General features: G+C 48.7%; 1 protein-coding gene across 3 annotated transcripts in view; it reads right to left on the bottom strand.

The window, feature by feature from the left end:
* The window catches only part of ADAMTS10 (ADAM metallopeptidase with thrombospondin type 1 motif 10), a 102,671-nt gene that overhangs the window by 78,730 nt on the left and 8,168 nt on the right, over nucleotides 1-15,773 (bottom strand). For 2 of the 3 annotated variants that reach the window (XR_013635032.1, XM_073324036.2), the window contains exon 2: nucleotides 5,342-5,799. Coding sequence is in view for 1 of the 3 variants with exons in the window: in XM_073324036.2 (XP_073180137.1) it covers nucleotides 5,342-5,462 (121 nt within the window). In the remaining 2 variants the exon portion in view is untranslated. Of the gene's footprint in view, nucleotides 1-5,341; nucleotides 5,800-15,773 lie in introns of those variants that run through there. The other variant, XM_073324037.1, reaches the window with a different exon arrangement.

Below are 15,773 nucleotides of genomic sequence, written 5' to 3'. Positions count from 1 at the left end.
TTCTAATAGACTGGTGAGGCATAATTTCCCTTTACAAAAGTTGTGTTGACTCTTCCCCAACATATCGTGTTCATCTATGCATGTGATGTGTCTCAAGTCATCTCCCACTGCTTTCTATTTTCCTCTGCTCACACCAACACTGACTAAATCCTGCCATTTCTGTCTCTAGGGCATCCATTCCTCCATACTCCCACAGAACGGCTTTCACTGTTTCACACCCTGACTACTGCAGTCCCTGATCCTGGGCTTCCTGCTTCTCACCTCACTCCTCTCTAGTCTGTCCATAAATGATCTAATCCTGACTGTGTCTAGCTTCAACTTCTAGATATCAGATCTTTTTATACCTTTGTCTGCTAGAATGTTCATCATGTGTAGGTACTCAGACACTGGGATCAAGTCACCTTTAATCTTCTGTTTGAGAAGCTAAATAGATCAAGTTCCTTGAGGCTATCACTAAAAGGTATGTTTTCCAGGCCTTTAATCATTTTCGTGGCTCTTCTCTGAACCCTTCCCAATTCATCAACATTCTTCTTGAATTGTGGACACCAAAACTGCACACAGTATTCCAGTAGCAGTCACAGGGGTTACAAACACAGAAGTAATATAGTGCCTATTCCCGTCATATTCTGACTCCCTTTGACAGACATTGATCTACACCTCCACTGATGGGTTGGATTGCATCTGAACAGCTGGGCCCCCCAATCCACCTCTAGTTTGCAGAAGTGACAGGAACTGTCCGTGGTACCATAAATTGGTGGATGTCTATCCCATGAATATGGGCAGCAGCTTGGATTGCTCTAGACCAGGATCAGATCAGATCAGATTACTGCTCTGGCACCATGCCTAGTCCAGCAAAATCATACCAAAATAATGTTCCACAATTGAGAGTGCTGGCTAAATGCATTTACACGTGGGTCCCACCTATAATGAAAGGCAGTGTGCTTTCGTGACTGGAGCACAGGGATATTATAGATTCCAAGGGCAGAAGAGACCAATCTGATCATCTAGTCTGACCTCGTGTGTAACACTGGCCAGATAACTGCTCAGAAATAATTTCTGCTTAAACTAGAGCACATCTTTTAGAAAAACACACAACCCTGAGCCAAGACATCCAGAGCTCTAATCCTACTCTGATACCAACTAACTGAGCAGCCTTGGGCACATCACACAGGCCAAAACTAGTGGGTGCTCCTGCAAATGTTGGTTTTTAATTGCCCTGTGCCTCAGTTTCCACATCTGCCAAATGGGGAGTGTCGGGGGATCCACTCACTGCGGATGGTGCCTCCTCCTGGTTGCTCTGGGGGTTAGCTCTTTCCTGGTCTGAGGCCCCCTTCTGCCACTCTCACCCTTGCTGTCTCTCTGGGGCCCCGCTCTCTCCGGGAGCTGCAGTCTCCTCTTCTTGACTTGACCCTCCAGCCAGCTCACTAGCCAGGTTTCCTTCTTACAGGGTACCAAAGTATCTCCTGACAAATGGGCTCAGGCAGTCTTCCCAGTCACTGCCCAGCTGGTGCCACTTCTTCAGCAGTTGGTACAGGAACCTGGGACCTCCCTCTCCTCCAGGTTCCAGCTCAGGTGGCTTCTCATCAGCAGCCAGGGTCTGCCCTACCGTATCTCTTGCTGCTTTTCCCACCTTTCTGAGTTTGCCAGCCCAAACTCCTCTCCTCCCAAGGAGTAACTGTGGACTACCCTCTATATTACCCCAAACACACGTCTCTTCACTCAGGGAGCGACTGCAGCCTACTTTCCAATCCCTGCAGCCCCTTTCTGCTATCAGGTCCCTGGCTTTATAGAAGCCCCGCCTGTTCCCACATAGGAGAGCTTCCCCCAGTTAGGGCTTTCCTCTCAGCCTTAATTCTCCCAGCCTGCCACTTAATAGGCCCACCTGGCCCCCATTAACCCCTTCAGGGTGAGTGTGAGGTGGACACCCTCTCACAGGGAAGCTGCTACTTTGCCCCTTCCAAGGCTGCTGTGAGGATTATTTACTCCCTCTGTGGATAGCGCTGTGAAGCTAAATGCTAAGGATTACTATTCCTAGCAGGGAGCCTAGAATTCACAAGAGGGAGACAGCCTATCAAAATATTTTGATACCAAGAGGTGGTTTGGGTGGTCCCGTGGAGAGGGCACCGGGCTTGGGAATGAGGAGACAGAGTTCTGTTCCTGGCTCTGCTACTGACCTGGCTTGTGCTCTGCCCTGTAAAAGGAGAGAGGAAGGGGAGACACACCCACTGCCCCAAGCCTCAACCTCCTCCCACGCCGCTCTGAGCACCGGGAATCCTGGCTGCCCATGACAAGTGCTCCAATGCAGCTGTGTGTTTTCAGTGCACAACTCTGGGGTATAGCAAACATTTGAGGCAGCTTAAAATAAACTGAATTGATGATCAAAATCAATAACCTCGGGGCTGTTGTCCTGACTGACTCTTCACGGACACATCAAATTCGCTCCAAATGCGCTGAATTTCCAGCGCCTCACACAACCAGGGGGCCTTGCTGCAGAACCTTGCCACGGAACAGGGGGTTATATAGCCCCTGAAGAGAGCATGGATCAAATCCTAGCTCTTAGTTCATAAAAAGTGTAGTTACTACTGGCAACTGCTGCAAAAAATGAAAATCTAAGACCATCCCTGGCGTCTATTTCAAGTGGTGCAGAAATCATATTCCACTAGCCACAGGCTGAGGAGTCTCTGGCCCCATTTAATAACAGGGCTGATACAAGGTTGGAAACCAGGGATGTAAATATCATTTAAAAAGTTAACCATTTAAACAATTAAAATGATATTGTTTAACTGGTTAACTGATGAAAGGGGGAGGGGCTAGGGCTGCTCTAGCCGGCCCAGGGCTGGGGTCGCTCTGGCTGGCTTGGGGCTGGGGGTTAATGGTTAGGATGGGTTAATGGTAAGACTAATGCTGACCGGTCAACTGTTTAATATTTTACATCCCTATTGGAAACATGACCTTGAAAAGATGATTAAGAACCTGCCTTTGGTTTCACAAAAGGAATCCACAATATCTGTTCCAAGTGTGAGTTAGGTTTCAGAGTAGCAGCCGTGTTAGTCTGTATTCGCGAAAAGAAAAGGAGGACTTGTGGCAGCTTAGAGACTAACCAATTTATTTGAGCATGAGCTTTCGTGAGCTACAGTTCACTTCAACTGGGAATGTATCCAATGAAGTGAGCTGTAGCTCACGAAAGCTGATGCTCAGATAAATTGGTTAGTCTCTAAGCTGCCACAAGTCCTCCTTTTCTTTAAGTGTGAGTTAGCAAGCAACCTCCCAAACGATTTGGTATTCAGATGCCCCGCATCCCAAATACCCATTCAAAACGCCATAGGGTCCAACCCCAGGGGTCGTCACAAAGGCATTTACTCAACAGAGAAGTCCATCAACTTTTCAAGTCTGGAGACTGGGTTTCAAATCCTGGCTCAGGTCAAATGGTGGTCAGGGCTCTGGTGATCTCAGCAGGCCACCAAAACAACTCTACAGTGTAGCAGAATTGGCAGTCTCTGCTCTGCATAAGTCCAGGGCTAAAAGAGTAGTGGGTGCTGCAGGTCAGGGCTCTGGAGTGAGGTGCGCTGAATGAACTGCACCAGATCCCAGGACTGAAGCTGCAGCAGGTACTGTAGATTTGGACTGAGATGCATGGACAGAACTGAGTGGGGGCCAACGCTTGGCAGCAGGGGGTGTTCCAGGTGAGAACTGAGGTGCTTTGACAGAACTGCATGGGGTAGGTAAGTTTTCATTGGAGTTTATTTAGTGCAGTGAATAAGGTCACGCAACTGGAGCGAGGTGTGAACTCACTGATGCAGGAAGCCCAGAACATTCAGAACAGGAATTGCCAGAGCCTTTGGCTAAAAGCACCAGAAACTGTGTTTGTTTCCGATTCAATTTCTTTTCTGCCTTTATAAAACTGTGAACTGCACAGCAACAGTGGTGGTTCTGCTTTCAGTCACCTCTTAGTTTACCCCCGCACAGGCTGCAGCTGGAGGAGGCCGTCCCACGGATTTGGAGCACAGATGTGGCACTCGGACTGTATTCAGAACTCAGAATAGTTTTGTGGCTTTGTCCTTTCTCTTTGTTCATCTCTGTTAGAACTCTGTGTAACAAGCAGACCACAGCCTGATGGCATTAGCCATGTGTGCGAGGGGCCTTAATATAGCATTGAATTTAGCCCGACTGCAGCTAGCCCCATCACCCTGAGTGCACACAATTCCCTGGGGATAATCCAACACCTGTACAAGTTCACTTAAACCCATGCACACTGCATACAGACCGACAATACTCACATCCGTATCCACACACTAACTCATAAATGCATTCAAACAGTCACTGCCAGATGACACGCACATGTTCACAAAAGTACACAGACGGTACAAAAGTACCACCCACACGCAAGCACGCTCAAACCCATAAAATCACCTACACAATTGCAGCCATCTGCACAGACACAGACATTCATATGCTAATACAGACATGCACACACAGAGAAATGCCTGCAAACACACACACACGTCGATATGCACATACACACGCGTCTCCCTTTTCATAAGGCTCTTCGCTATAAAGCTCTTACTCATACTGGGATGCTCCACTCCACTGAAGTGCAATGCGAGGACCCTCATTCTGCTTGCTAAAAGGCACCTACCTCTTGCTCTCTCTAGCTGTCATCCTGGGGCTTGATACAGCCCTTATCGATTTGCTGGCTAAGCACTGCCTAAAATCAAGGAGCATTAAATCCCACAACAAAGCATCTCTCTTTTCACAGGCAGAGAGGGGTCTATATCTATGTTACAGGTGTAACAGAGCCAGCCCTAGGGATTCCCCTACTGCAGGCCAAGCAGAGGTGGATCCAGGGGTTCCCTAGCACGGTGGCTCTCAACCCTTCCAGACGACTGTCCCCCTTTCAGGAGTCTGACTTGTCTTGTGTACCCCCAAGTTTCACCTCACTTAAAATCCCCTTGCTTACAAAACCAGACCTAAACATACAAGTGTCACAGCAGGCTAGTACTGAGGAATGGCTGACTTTCTCATTTTTACCCTCTCCTTATAAAATCAATCAGAGCAGTATAAACAAGTCACTGTATGGAATTTTCGTTTGTACGGACTTCGCTAGTGCTTTTGACGTAGCCTGTTGTAAAACTAGGCAGATATCTCGATGAGTTGATGGACCGCCTGGAAGAGCTCTGAGTACCCCCAGGGTACATGTACCCCTGGTTGAGAACCACTAGACTACTACAGCAGGACTAGCTTGCAGGTTTTCCCACCTTAGAGCCACCACTAGGGATTCTCCCCCCCCCCCCCCGCCCCCCAATTCCAGCCCATCTTCCCCTCCCCTGGGGGAAATCCCTACCTTGTGACTGGAATTTGTAACCGGGAGAGTCGCACACCGCTGTGGTGAAGATGAGAGTCCATGTCAGAAGCCTCCAAGCTGTTGCCATGGTTAGCGATGCTCGTCTCAGCGCAGGGAGCATTGTACCAGCCTAAAGGGCTCTGTCCCAACATGTCTCTCTTTGGGCCACCGCTTATGTAGAGACAGGAGTCCTTGGTCTCTTCCCAGACATCCTCAGCCGCTCCGTGCTCTCCCCAAAGCAGCGAAGCCGATAGGGTCTTTGTAGTGCGCTGTACCCGGGCCGGCGTAATGGCTTCAACATGTGCTAATTAGAATCAAAGGCTCTCGGCGGCATTGCCTCTGCGGAAGAGAGGGTGAGGAGAGGGAGTGGGAGAAAGAGAAGCGGAGTAAAGGAGAGAGAGAGGGAATGGTGGGGAAAAATGGAGAAGGAAAGGAGAGAGAAAAAAAGGCAGGGGAAGCTAGGGAAAGCAGAGTGGGCAGGAAGGGAAGAGTGAGTGTGTCAGAGAAGGAAAGGAAAAGAGGGGTGGGGGCGGGGGAAGGGTATAAATTAAATCAACCCCGTCATTTCATAGCATATTAAAGCCCCGTTAGTCAAGGGGCCTGATCTCCGGGATCCTTCCCTTTGGGTCATCATTCATACCAGTGAAGAGTGGCTGCCTTTCTCACTGGCTGGCGCTGTACCCCCTTTGCACCCGCCGGCCTGAATGCTCAGCTATACCGAGGTCCCTTATACTGCTTGGGCCATGTAAAGGGACCTTAAAGTAATGGCAACTGCCATTTGCACCCACTTTGAGGCCCCTTTGCCCTGCCAACATGGTATCAGTCGTTCTTAGTGTAAACGAGGCCCATCCCCTTTCTTGTCTTTGTGCCAGGCAAAGGAGCACCAGGCCCAAGATCTACTTGATCTCTTCAAAACAAATGACCAATGCAGGCACAACACTGCTGCTCTGGCAGAAACGTTTTAAGGAGGCGCAAGGGTTATGTTTCAGAAGCTGCCGCTCAGAGAATCCCCTCAGCAACACAGCGAGCTGGCTGGCTCAGCAGCAGAGATCTCAAGAGAGAGAAACAGGGCAGAGCAGAAGTAGAAGGCACAAGGTGGAGCAAAGGGTCTGAGTTCAAATCCACGCCCTAGGGCAGTCTCCCCTCAGAATGTCATGTGTCCCCTAGAGGGGAATATAATTGCTCATGGGCCATGGGAGTCCAGAGAGCACCCCACTGCTCAGATGCTTATCAGGCCATCTTCAGTCTAAATAACGGGGCTGGAAGTTTTGGCATATCCTCCATTCGGCTCCAGGTGGCAATACCAGTGGTCTCTATGAAAAAGTCAACACTTACCACCCAGTGGCATCTGAGATGCCACCACCATTTTCAGTCCTTAGAACAAGAAACAGATGAAACAAATGAATGGTATCATGTGGGAAACATTGACTCTGTAATGCAGTGATACTCAAACCTCTTTGGTTCGGCAGCCAAATTAGCAATCATCATTACCCCAAAGAGCCACAGTCGTGTGAATTCATTGTCGATTTGCTATATATTCAATCACACAGGGTTTTAATATCACATGCTGCAAAGAGCCGCAGGAGATGCATTAAAAAGCCACTTGCGGCTCCCGAGGCTCAGTCTGAGTGTCACTGCTGTAATGGTTCCACAGTATTGTGAGCACAGCCACCTCTGTCAGGGTACTCAGTCAGAGCTAAAGGATGCAGTCAGTGCATTTTGCCTTTTGAGCTGTTCCTAAGTAGATCAGGAGATTCTTGATAGTATTTATTTGAAATGATTTGTGAAGAGTCTTGGCCTCTGGATCAATTCCACACAGAAATATCAATTATCCGCAATGGCAATGTAAGGAATTCACATGGGGTTGGATGGTTATATAGGGGCGTGGTTTCATTTCTGTTTGCTGATTGGATGGCCTTTGCAACTGCCCAATGCTGCACAAATTTACCGACTGGATACAGAATTCCAAATGTACTCCCTAACAATATTTGACTTTAAATGTCCTGTTTGCAAGTATCATCTCTAACCAAGCACAAATGTTCCTGGAAAGAGAACACAAAAGGGTGAAAGCTGCAATCAAATTGAAACTGGATTTCAATTTGAACGGGTAGTCACGGACATTGTTTTTCAGTATTTGCTCAATTCCAGCAATGGCCTACTCCATTGCTGGATGGGAAATGCAGAAGGTGTGTTTTTTTCAACCTTAAGATAGTTATTTTGGGTCCGAGTGAGAATTTTGACTGAGGGTCTGCAAATGGGAGTGACTTTTATGTTAACCAGAAAGATCTGAATAACTACTCATCCCTCTGAACACTTTGAATAATGAAGCATTTTGAATCATTAACCACTAGTCTTGTCCCATATTCTTAACGCCTCTTATGCTTTTAATTAGTAAAGGAGGGAGGTATAGTCTAGTGGATAGACTACAGGATTGGGGAGTCAGGACTTTTGGGTTCTATTCATATCTCTGTCACTGACTGACTCGCTCTTTGGTCTCAGACTGGTCATTAACCTCTCTGTCCTTTGGTTTCCCCATCTGGAAAATGGAGTTAATATTATTTATATTATTTTATATCTTAAGATTCTCCACTGTCCATTTACACCCAGATCATAAGCAAGAATTTGGCCCAAGAGCCACCATCCTCTCACCCCTCACTCCCTGGGTCCTGCTGTAGCATGGTGATGCATTATGCAGCATTTGGGATGTCACTGCCAGATCTGGGGTGACAGACTGGGATGCTACAAAACAGATAGAGCGTGTGAATGCTCCGGCAAAAGGCTGCGGAAGATGGGCTGCGTAGAAGAATACGTGAATTCAAACAGAAAGAGCTTTTATGCTAACAGGAGGATGGCAGGTGATGGGTAAAGGGAATGGCCTGCAGTTCACAGTAGGGTTGTGCATTCTGCAAGAACGGGAAGAAACCTGAATTGCTCTGTGTTTTGTACTTCTGTTTCTAGGTTTGGGGAGTTAATTTTGCTTTAGAAAGATAAAATAAACCAAAGACACAGCTTCCTTGTGGCATTTCCCCCAAGAATTTAAATACCACAATCTTGTGTTTAGTCCCATAAGTGGTTCCTTCAGACATTATGATAGTTAATATTTTGTTATATTAAATACTAATTGGACAGGAGAAGGAATGATGCAGTATCTATCTGTGAACACTAGAGGGAATCTGGGGGAAAAACAGGAGATGGTGCAGAGCCTGCTGTAATTTGTGTAATTTGTCTCAAAGTTTCTTTAAGACCCCCCTGGCCCCATCACTGCAGCCTGACTAGCTGACATCACAAACCCCGTCATGGCTCACCCTGTTTTCTCAGGTTACTCTGTCCACTACCAACTGAGAAAGACAAGCCTGGGGCAGGGTGGCTGTGTCATTCCCATCCCACCTCCATGCAAGAGAGGTTCCCTTGAGCAAGAACAAAATGTCCCCTGAGCCCATTATTCACTTGGCCTGTGAATCCAGAAACGTCTGGGATCTCCAAAAAGCAATGCTGTCCTGGCAGAACTGAGAGAAGTATTCTCCAGGCATGATGCTGGAGTCCCCAAGGCTTCCTGATTTCAGTGCATGCCCGAGCAGCTCTTCTGAGAAACTAGCATGGAGCTTCATCTCAACCTTCTCCTCCCAGAGCTTTTCCCGGGTAGTGTCCAGTCTAGCTGTTTGGCCAGTCACACTCTAGACATTATCTTTAGCCTGGATTTGGGCACTGGGAGTCCTTGTTAGACAGTCAACTCATCCAGGATAGCGTCAGCTCTTTCACCCTACTGATAACAGTCTGACCATATAGACTCAGGAAGCCAGCCAACTTTCAGAACATCCTAAAAGAAACTGGCCATCCAAATAAGCAGCCACGGCATGGAGATCTGGTCAAACATTTGGAACATATACTTTCCACTGTCACTGAAACCTTAGTACCAAAAGTCTCTGTCCTATCACTCCATAGACACCCATGGCTCTCAGATGACCTGTGGAAAGGAAGGAAGCATGAAGGTCAATAACAAAAACTGTGAACAGACGGTAACAGAAGCATAAGCAATTTGTTGCAAAGAATGTTGATCTCAGATCAGGTCACAAAAATCCAAGAGGACCCCTCAGGTATACTGACGGACACATACAGAACCCGTGATTCCATTTCTGTCCCCATGGATTTGGACTCTTCATATCAGATGCAAGTCCTGGAAGCACTGCAAGTTCTCAGAGACACCACATTCAACTTTGTCCCACATCCTTTTTGGCTTAAGGACAGCCTGTAACTCTTGGGCTCCTTGGATGAATGTAGACGTCTTCCCTCTCAAAGCCTTGCAAACTCCAGCTAGTAATTAAGAAACGATCGCTTGACACAAACTTGGCCAACTATCCAGTATGGCTGTCTACAGGCTGGTGTCTAACCTCCCATTTCTAAATTAGGTGGATGAGAAGCTAAGCTTCCAACCACACCTGATTGCCATCAACATTCTGTATCCCTTTAAATGGTAAGCCAGGTATGGCTCAGAGATGACCTTGGGTGTGTTATTAAATGATTGCTTCTTTGCTATGGACAGCGGGGAAGTGTACTCCTGGCACCAGGCCCTCCTCTCAGTCCAAACCAACCGAGTTGTAATGGGTATCTTCAGTTCTCTCTCTTAAATTCTCATTGGAGGAGTCCTACAAGGTTTTATCTTCTCACACATGTCGAAAAGACTATTAGAAACCCTGGGTCCAAATGCCAAGAGTAGGCAGATAGAACACAATTGTCTATGCCCTTCACATCCTACGCAGAAACCATCATCTCCCAATTATGCCATAGCCCCAGTGAAGTAAGTACATGGCTGCAGAACAGCTGGCCAAAGCTTGACCTTGGGTTACTCTGGTCACCAAGAACAGAGAAATCTGGGGGTCTGATAGGCAGGACTATTCCTGATCCCACCTCTCAATAAAGTAAGGCCGATGTGGCCCATGCCACGGGGTCACGAGGCAGTGACGTAGTGGTGTCCAACCTAGTGACGTTGCCACATCGCAACACGACCTCCAGACGTACCAGAGAACGGAGAGTAAATTTCAGAGAACAGCAAGTGCAATCCTGCAGCCAAACCGACGCAAAAGCTCAGAGTTTGTCCATCATGATTCCCTTTAAAGCTGCATGATTTAAACTGCACAAGGGAGAAGGGAAACAAAAGCCCAGCATGGGCTTGCTCTCCCAAGTCAGCATTTTTAGACTCTATTAAGCTTTGAGATTCCAGCTTTTAAACTTTGTCCTACTTCCAAGGTTTCTGGACAGAAAGCCTCTCAGCTGAAGTATATTTCCCCTGGGCTTTACACTCCTAATTTGTGTTGTTTTTCCGTTGTTGAACCAGCTTCCTCAAAGCAGTTATTATTTCCTGTCGCTCTTCCACATCTCCAAGACCCTGAGCTGCAGTGGCCATGACTTCTGACCTCCCTCCTATCCTCTTCCATCTTTCCCTCCCCCTTCCCCTCTCATTTATGTTAGCAGCTCCCTCATCCACAAAGGCATCAAAGCCTGGGAGAGGTTGCAGAGCAAGGAGAACCCTTCAACCCTTGACCTCACAGGGAGGAAGGTCTGTTTTTAGCACCACAGGTTGGGAATTAGGGCTGTAAAATTCCCCTGAACTGCAGTGGGGGAAGGGCCCAAGCATTGATGCACAGGGTGGTAAAAATGCATCCCCTTTTCCACAGCACTCCACCTCTGAGACCCCCAATGAGCCTTTATTCTGGGAGGGAAAGACCCAAAACAAGGAGCAGAGGAGGAGGGAAGCTGGAAGACCAGTGGGCTCCTCAGTTTCTTTAATATGTATAAAGTTTTCCAGAATGTTCGTTTCAAGATTTAGCCTTCAGGATGTCAATAATACACAGGCACAAACAGGCAGGAAGCCCCCAGCTCTGTGCACCGGGGGGGGGGCTCCAGAATCTTCGGCTCTTATGAGGCGGGGCCATGTCCAGCAGTAATGAGGCCCAGGGTACAGCGTGACCTCTCCGGGTCTCGTGCCTGCCTCACTTGGGTCGGTTCCGATTTGCTCCTTTCCTAGGAATTCATTGTACTTGGCGGGCGCTGCCTGATAGCTAACACTCCCAGCTGCCTGTGCCAAGGTGGCTTTCGCTGTGTGAACTCTTGGGTTGTGGCGTGAGTACAAGGCGGCTGTTTGGATCCCTGGCTCTCAAGAAAGAAAGACAGAAAGAAAGAAAGACAGAAAGACAGAAAGGACAACTGTTACTAATTTCAACATCGGGTCTGCAGACAGAATTCCCTGAAAGCCTGGCTTTTTGGCTCGGGAGGCAGCTGGATGGGAAGGTAATAGAAAGCAGATGGGCTCTGATTTGGCCCAAGAGGAAGGTTCAAGGTGCCTCCTAGTGCAGAGGAGAGGAACTTAAATACTTTTAAAGACGCAGGGGCTTGCTGGTTCCAGGTTTCTCATCCAGCGTTTGCAATTTATGAGCTCAGGTGTCCCTTTCCCTTTTTGAGAGAGAAATAAAGACAAACGCAGATTTCTGCTTCCAGCACACCCCGGTGGGAGGAAATACTTGCGAGCCCTTCTTGCCAGCCTGTCCCCTTCCACCTACACACCTTTCCTGATGTGCAGTGCCAGCTGCTGAAAACAAGGAGAACATAAAGCTCCGGAATCCGAACTTCCAGACGGTGTTGTTCTCTCAGCTAAATAATTAATGAATGAATCAATACCTGGCCTTTGTCTATGCCATCACAACGTAGTAACAGTTCGTGCAGGCTGGATACACTCTCCAAACCAGAGGAACTCAACCACAGAGCACTTAGTTAATGCACCAAGTCTGCTGCCCAGATCCAGTGCGGGTGGTTGATATCATAGAATCATAGACTTTAAGGTCAGAAGGGACCAATATGATCATCTAGTCTCACCTGCACAATGCAGGCCACAGAATTTCACCCACCCACACCTGTAACAAACCTCTATCTAACCTATGTCTGAGCTATTGAAGTCCTCAAATTAGATCAGGAGCACACAGCTCAAAGGAGGAGGAGGTTCCAGGGGGTTAACGTGCTAGGTTGGAACTTGTGGGACTTGGCTCCAATTCCCTGTTCTGTGTCACACTTCCTGGGTCACCTGGGGCAAATCACCCAAGCGATGTCTACACTCTGGACCTCGCATCGCCATGGCTGTAACTCTGCAAGGTCTCTTGTGTAGCCGCTCTATGCCAACAGGCGAGTGCTCTCCTGCGGGCACAATTAGACCACCCCCAACGAGCGGCGGGAGCTGTATTGGTGGGACAGCCTCTCCTGCCGACATAACGCTGTCCACACCAGTGCTTTTGTCGGTCAAACTTATGTTAGTGTGTTTTTCACACCCCTGACCGACAAAAGTGCGAGGGTAGACATAGCCTTAGTCTCTCTGTGCCTCAGTAAAATAGCACTTCCCCAAAACACAGGGGTGCTCGGAGAATCCATGCATGAAAGATTGAGGTGCTCAGGGCCATAAGTACCATAGGTAGACACCATCCAGCCGGATAGTTTCCTTACGCCAAGATTTCTCATCCTAAACAATCACCGTAAACCAAATAGCCCCATCAATCTGCTGCACTCCTATCACCACTGCTATGGACCAAGACCAGAAAGATGCCACTGTAGGTCAGCAAGGACCTGAACTGAGGAAGGACCCAGGACTGCTGCAGAGCAAAGACCTTGCAGCGGGAGAGGTTCAGCATTCATCCAAATAGTCATAGACTCATCCTGAGATTATCCTAATCTCTTCTCTCTAAAAACCAGCCTCTTTCATTAAATGCTAGAGCTGCTGCATGGAGACCTGGAGAATTCTGGTTTGGAGCCTTTGCTGAAACATGGCTCGCAGACATGGACCAATCCAGTCAAAAGGTGAAGGAAGGGTAGTTCTATGTCATCCCAAAGTGCGGTCCCAAACCTAGTCTGGGTTATTCTGCTCATGGGTATATAGTAACCAAGGCCAGTATCATGGATTATTGCATAATTGTCCATTATCAGCCCTGAATCATAGAATATTAGGGTTGGAAGGGACCTCAGGAGGTCATCTAGTCCAACCCCCTGGTCAAAACAGGACCAATCCCCAATTTTTGCCCCAGATCCCAAATGGCCCCCTCAGGGATTGAACTCATAACCCTGGATTTAGCAGGCTAATGCTCAAACCACTGAGCTATCCCTCCCCCCGAAGAGTGGAGTTTTGTCCACCCTGATGGAAATAAGATACTGAGCTGGGCCATTGGTCTGATTTCTGTGTTCCTATGAAAGGAACAAACCTGCAGGGATCATTCAGATAAAATGTGAAAGTTGAGAAATTTGTGACCAAGAGAACTCCAAATTGCTTAACGGGGGACTGGCATTTCTTGAAAGCCAAAAGCCAGAGCTGCTGTTACCTTTGCCAGGCAGTAGCTGAAGGTAGGCCATGGCTAGATCTCCAGAGACAGCCCTTCATTCATTCCTGATGGCCCACCTGCACAGCACCCCTAAGCTATCAGTGACACGGTACCACAGAGAGGACACCTTCCTCAAGGGCTGTACCCCCTAGTCAAGCCTCTCTTTATTAGGATGTTCATTATTTTAAACATTAATTTCCCAGACACGTGAAACTCATTCCTACTGACCAACTGCACATCTTTGTTCTCTGCTCTTTGAAAGGAGAAACAGGCTGTCCGGTGGGCTTGTTCGCATGGTGAAATATCACCAAGTCACCAACTCCAACTGGCCACCTGGCTCCATGCGCCTGAACCCGATTGGCCACCTGGCTCCATGCGCCTGAACCCGATTGGCCATTCAGTTGGATGAGAAGCACAGCCAGAAAGGTCTGTTTTGAAGTGAAAAATTCATAAAACACAGGGATTTTAAAACTGACTTGAATTTTGTTTTAGTTATTTTGTTGAGGGAAATGAGCCCTTTTCTGAGGTTTTAACCACATCCAAACTCCATCAAGTAGCTTTGCCTCTCATTGCGAAGTTCTCACATGCCTCAAATGTAGCAAGTTGTTTGTTACAGGTTGGAGGAACAAGACAACCGGCCTGCCACTCACACACCAGAGAAATCAAAGTATCGGCCCCAGAAGTGAATGGCGTGCGCGTCTGCCTGGGGTCTACTACACCCTTGGAAGGTGGCTGTCTAGCTGGGGGTTTCTGCTGACACTGATCATGGCAGTGTCTGAACGCCTGGCCCATAAAATCAACAGCAACATCCCCAGCGCACGAAAGGCTCAACACCGGTCCATTCTACAGCGGGCAGCATGGCTCCTGGACTGGCCACAGCTGCCCGGTTGGTTGCACTGGGATCAGTTTCTCTCTGGGTGCAGGAAGGCTGGAAGGAGCTGAAACAGAGGAAGGATTGCAGGAGACACCAGCAGGCTCAGAGCTGGAGAGTCTCCTGCCTGCCAAAGTGAGGGCATAAGGACTTGAAAAAGCCTGGGTTAGAAAAAGCCTCTCAAGACCAACCTGCCTGCTTGCCTTTGAAATGAAGCCCTCAAAGCAGATCCCATTTCTCATGGCTCCCGCTCCGCTGTCTCTCTGCACGCTCCTGGCTCTCTAGGAAGACACCAAGCTGCCTCCGAAAGGCGTTGGTGAGTCCCAACTGCAGCCGCTTGGCTGCTCGCAAGCTGGGCAGTGCTGGACAGTCTCAGTTTTCCGGTGCTGCCAGCCAGCCAGGGGCGTTTGTGTTTATTCTCCTAAGCTCTCTGCAGGCCCGTTCGGGCTCCACAAGAGAGAACACAGTTACCCTTCACTTCCCTCCCCCCACCCACAGCCTCAAGCAAGGAGCCAATGTAGAAGTCATTGAGAACTCAGCCCTGCTCTCACTGGGGAGAGAACGCCAGCCAGGAGAGCAGGGCTCTGATTTCCCCGGGCCTGGGCAGAAGGCACCGCATTTTAGTGGGAGGCAGCCGAGTCCAAGACAGGGGGTCAGGGATTCCTGGGGTCTCTTCCCTGCTCTGCCACTGACTTGCTCTGTGATCTTGGAGGCATGCCTTGACCTGTCTGTGCCTCACTTTCCTCATCTGTCCCATGGGGATCATGTTACTTGCCCAGCTCCCTTGTACAGGCTTTGAGAGCCTGATCCAGGAGGTGCTATAGACATGGGGGCAGCACCTCCTGTCCTGCCTCACATGGCAGCATCTGCACTGGGTCTGAACCCTAGTCCTTGGACAACCCAGGGTAACCCTCTAGGCCAGAGATAAGACAGCTATGGACTGAGTGACACAGGAAGCTCCTGCCCTCGAAGGAGACACCGGCCCCGGGACGTCTTTTGCTTTAAGGAGATGAAGCGAAGCGTTCCCAGGCAGGTCCCCTCTCAGACAGGAGTTATGCAACGGCTTGGAGCAGTTCCATGTGATCCAGACTTGCTGGCCCCCACTGGCTTCAAGGAAAAAAGAACAGACAGTCGCTGAGCGACCGTATCTGCCACCGACGTGCGTGCGCCTGCGAATGCCATCGAAGCGTGGGCACGCACACGCCACCTT

Source organism: Lepidochelys kempii, chromosome 25 (assembly GCF_965140285.1).
Source record: "Lepidochelys kempii isolate rLepKem1 chromosome 25, rLepKem1.hap1, whole genome shotgun sequence".
NCBI lineage: Eukaryota > Metazoa > Chordata > Testudines > Cheloniidae > Lepidochelys > Lepidochelys kempii.
Note: the sequence above shows the minus strand (reverse complement) of the source record. Positions and strands in the feature narration are given on the sequence as shown.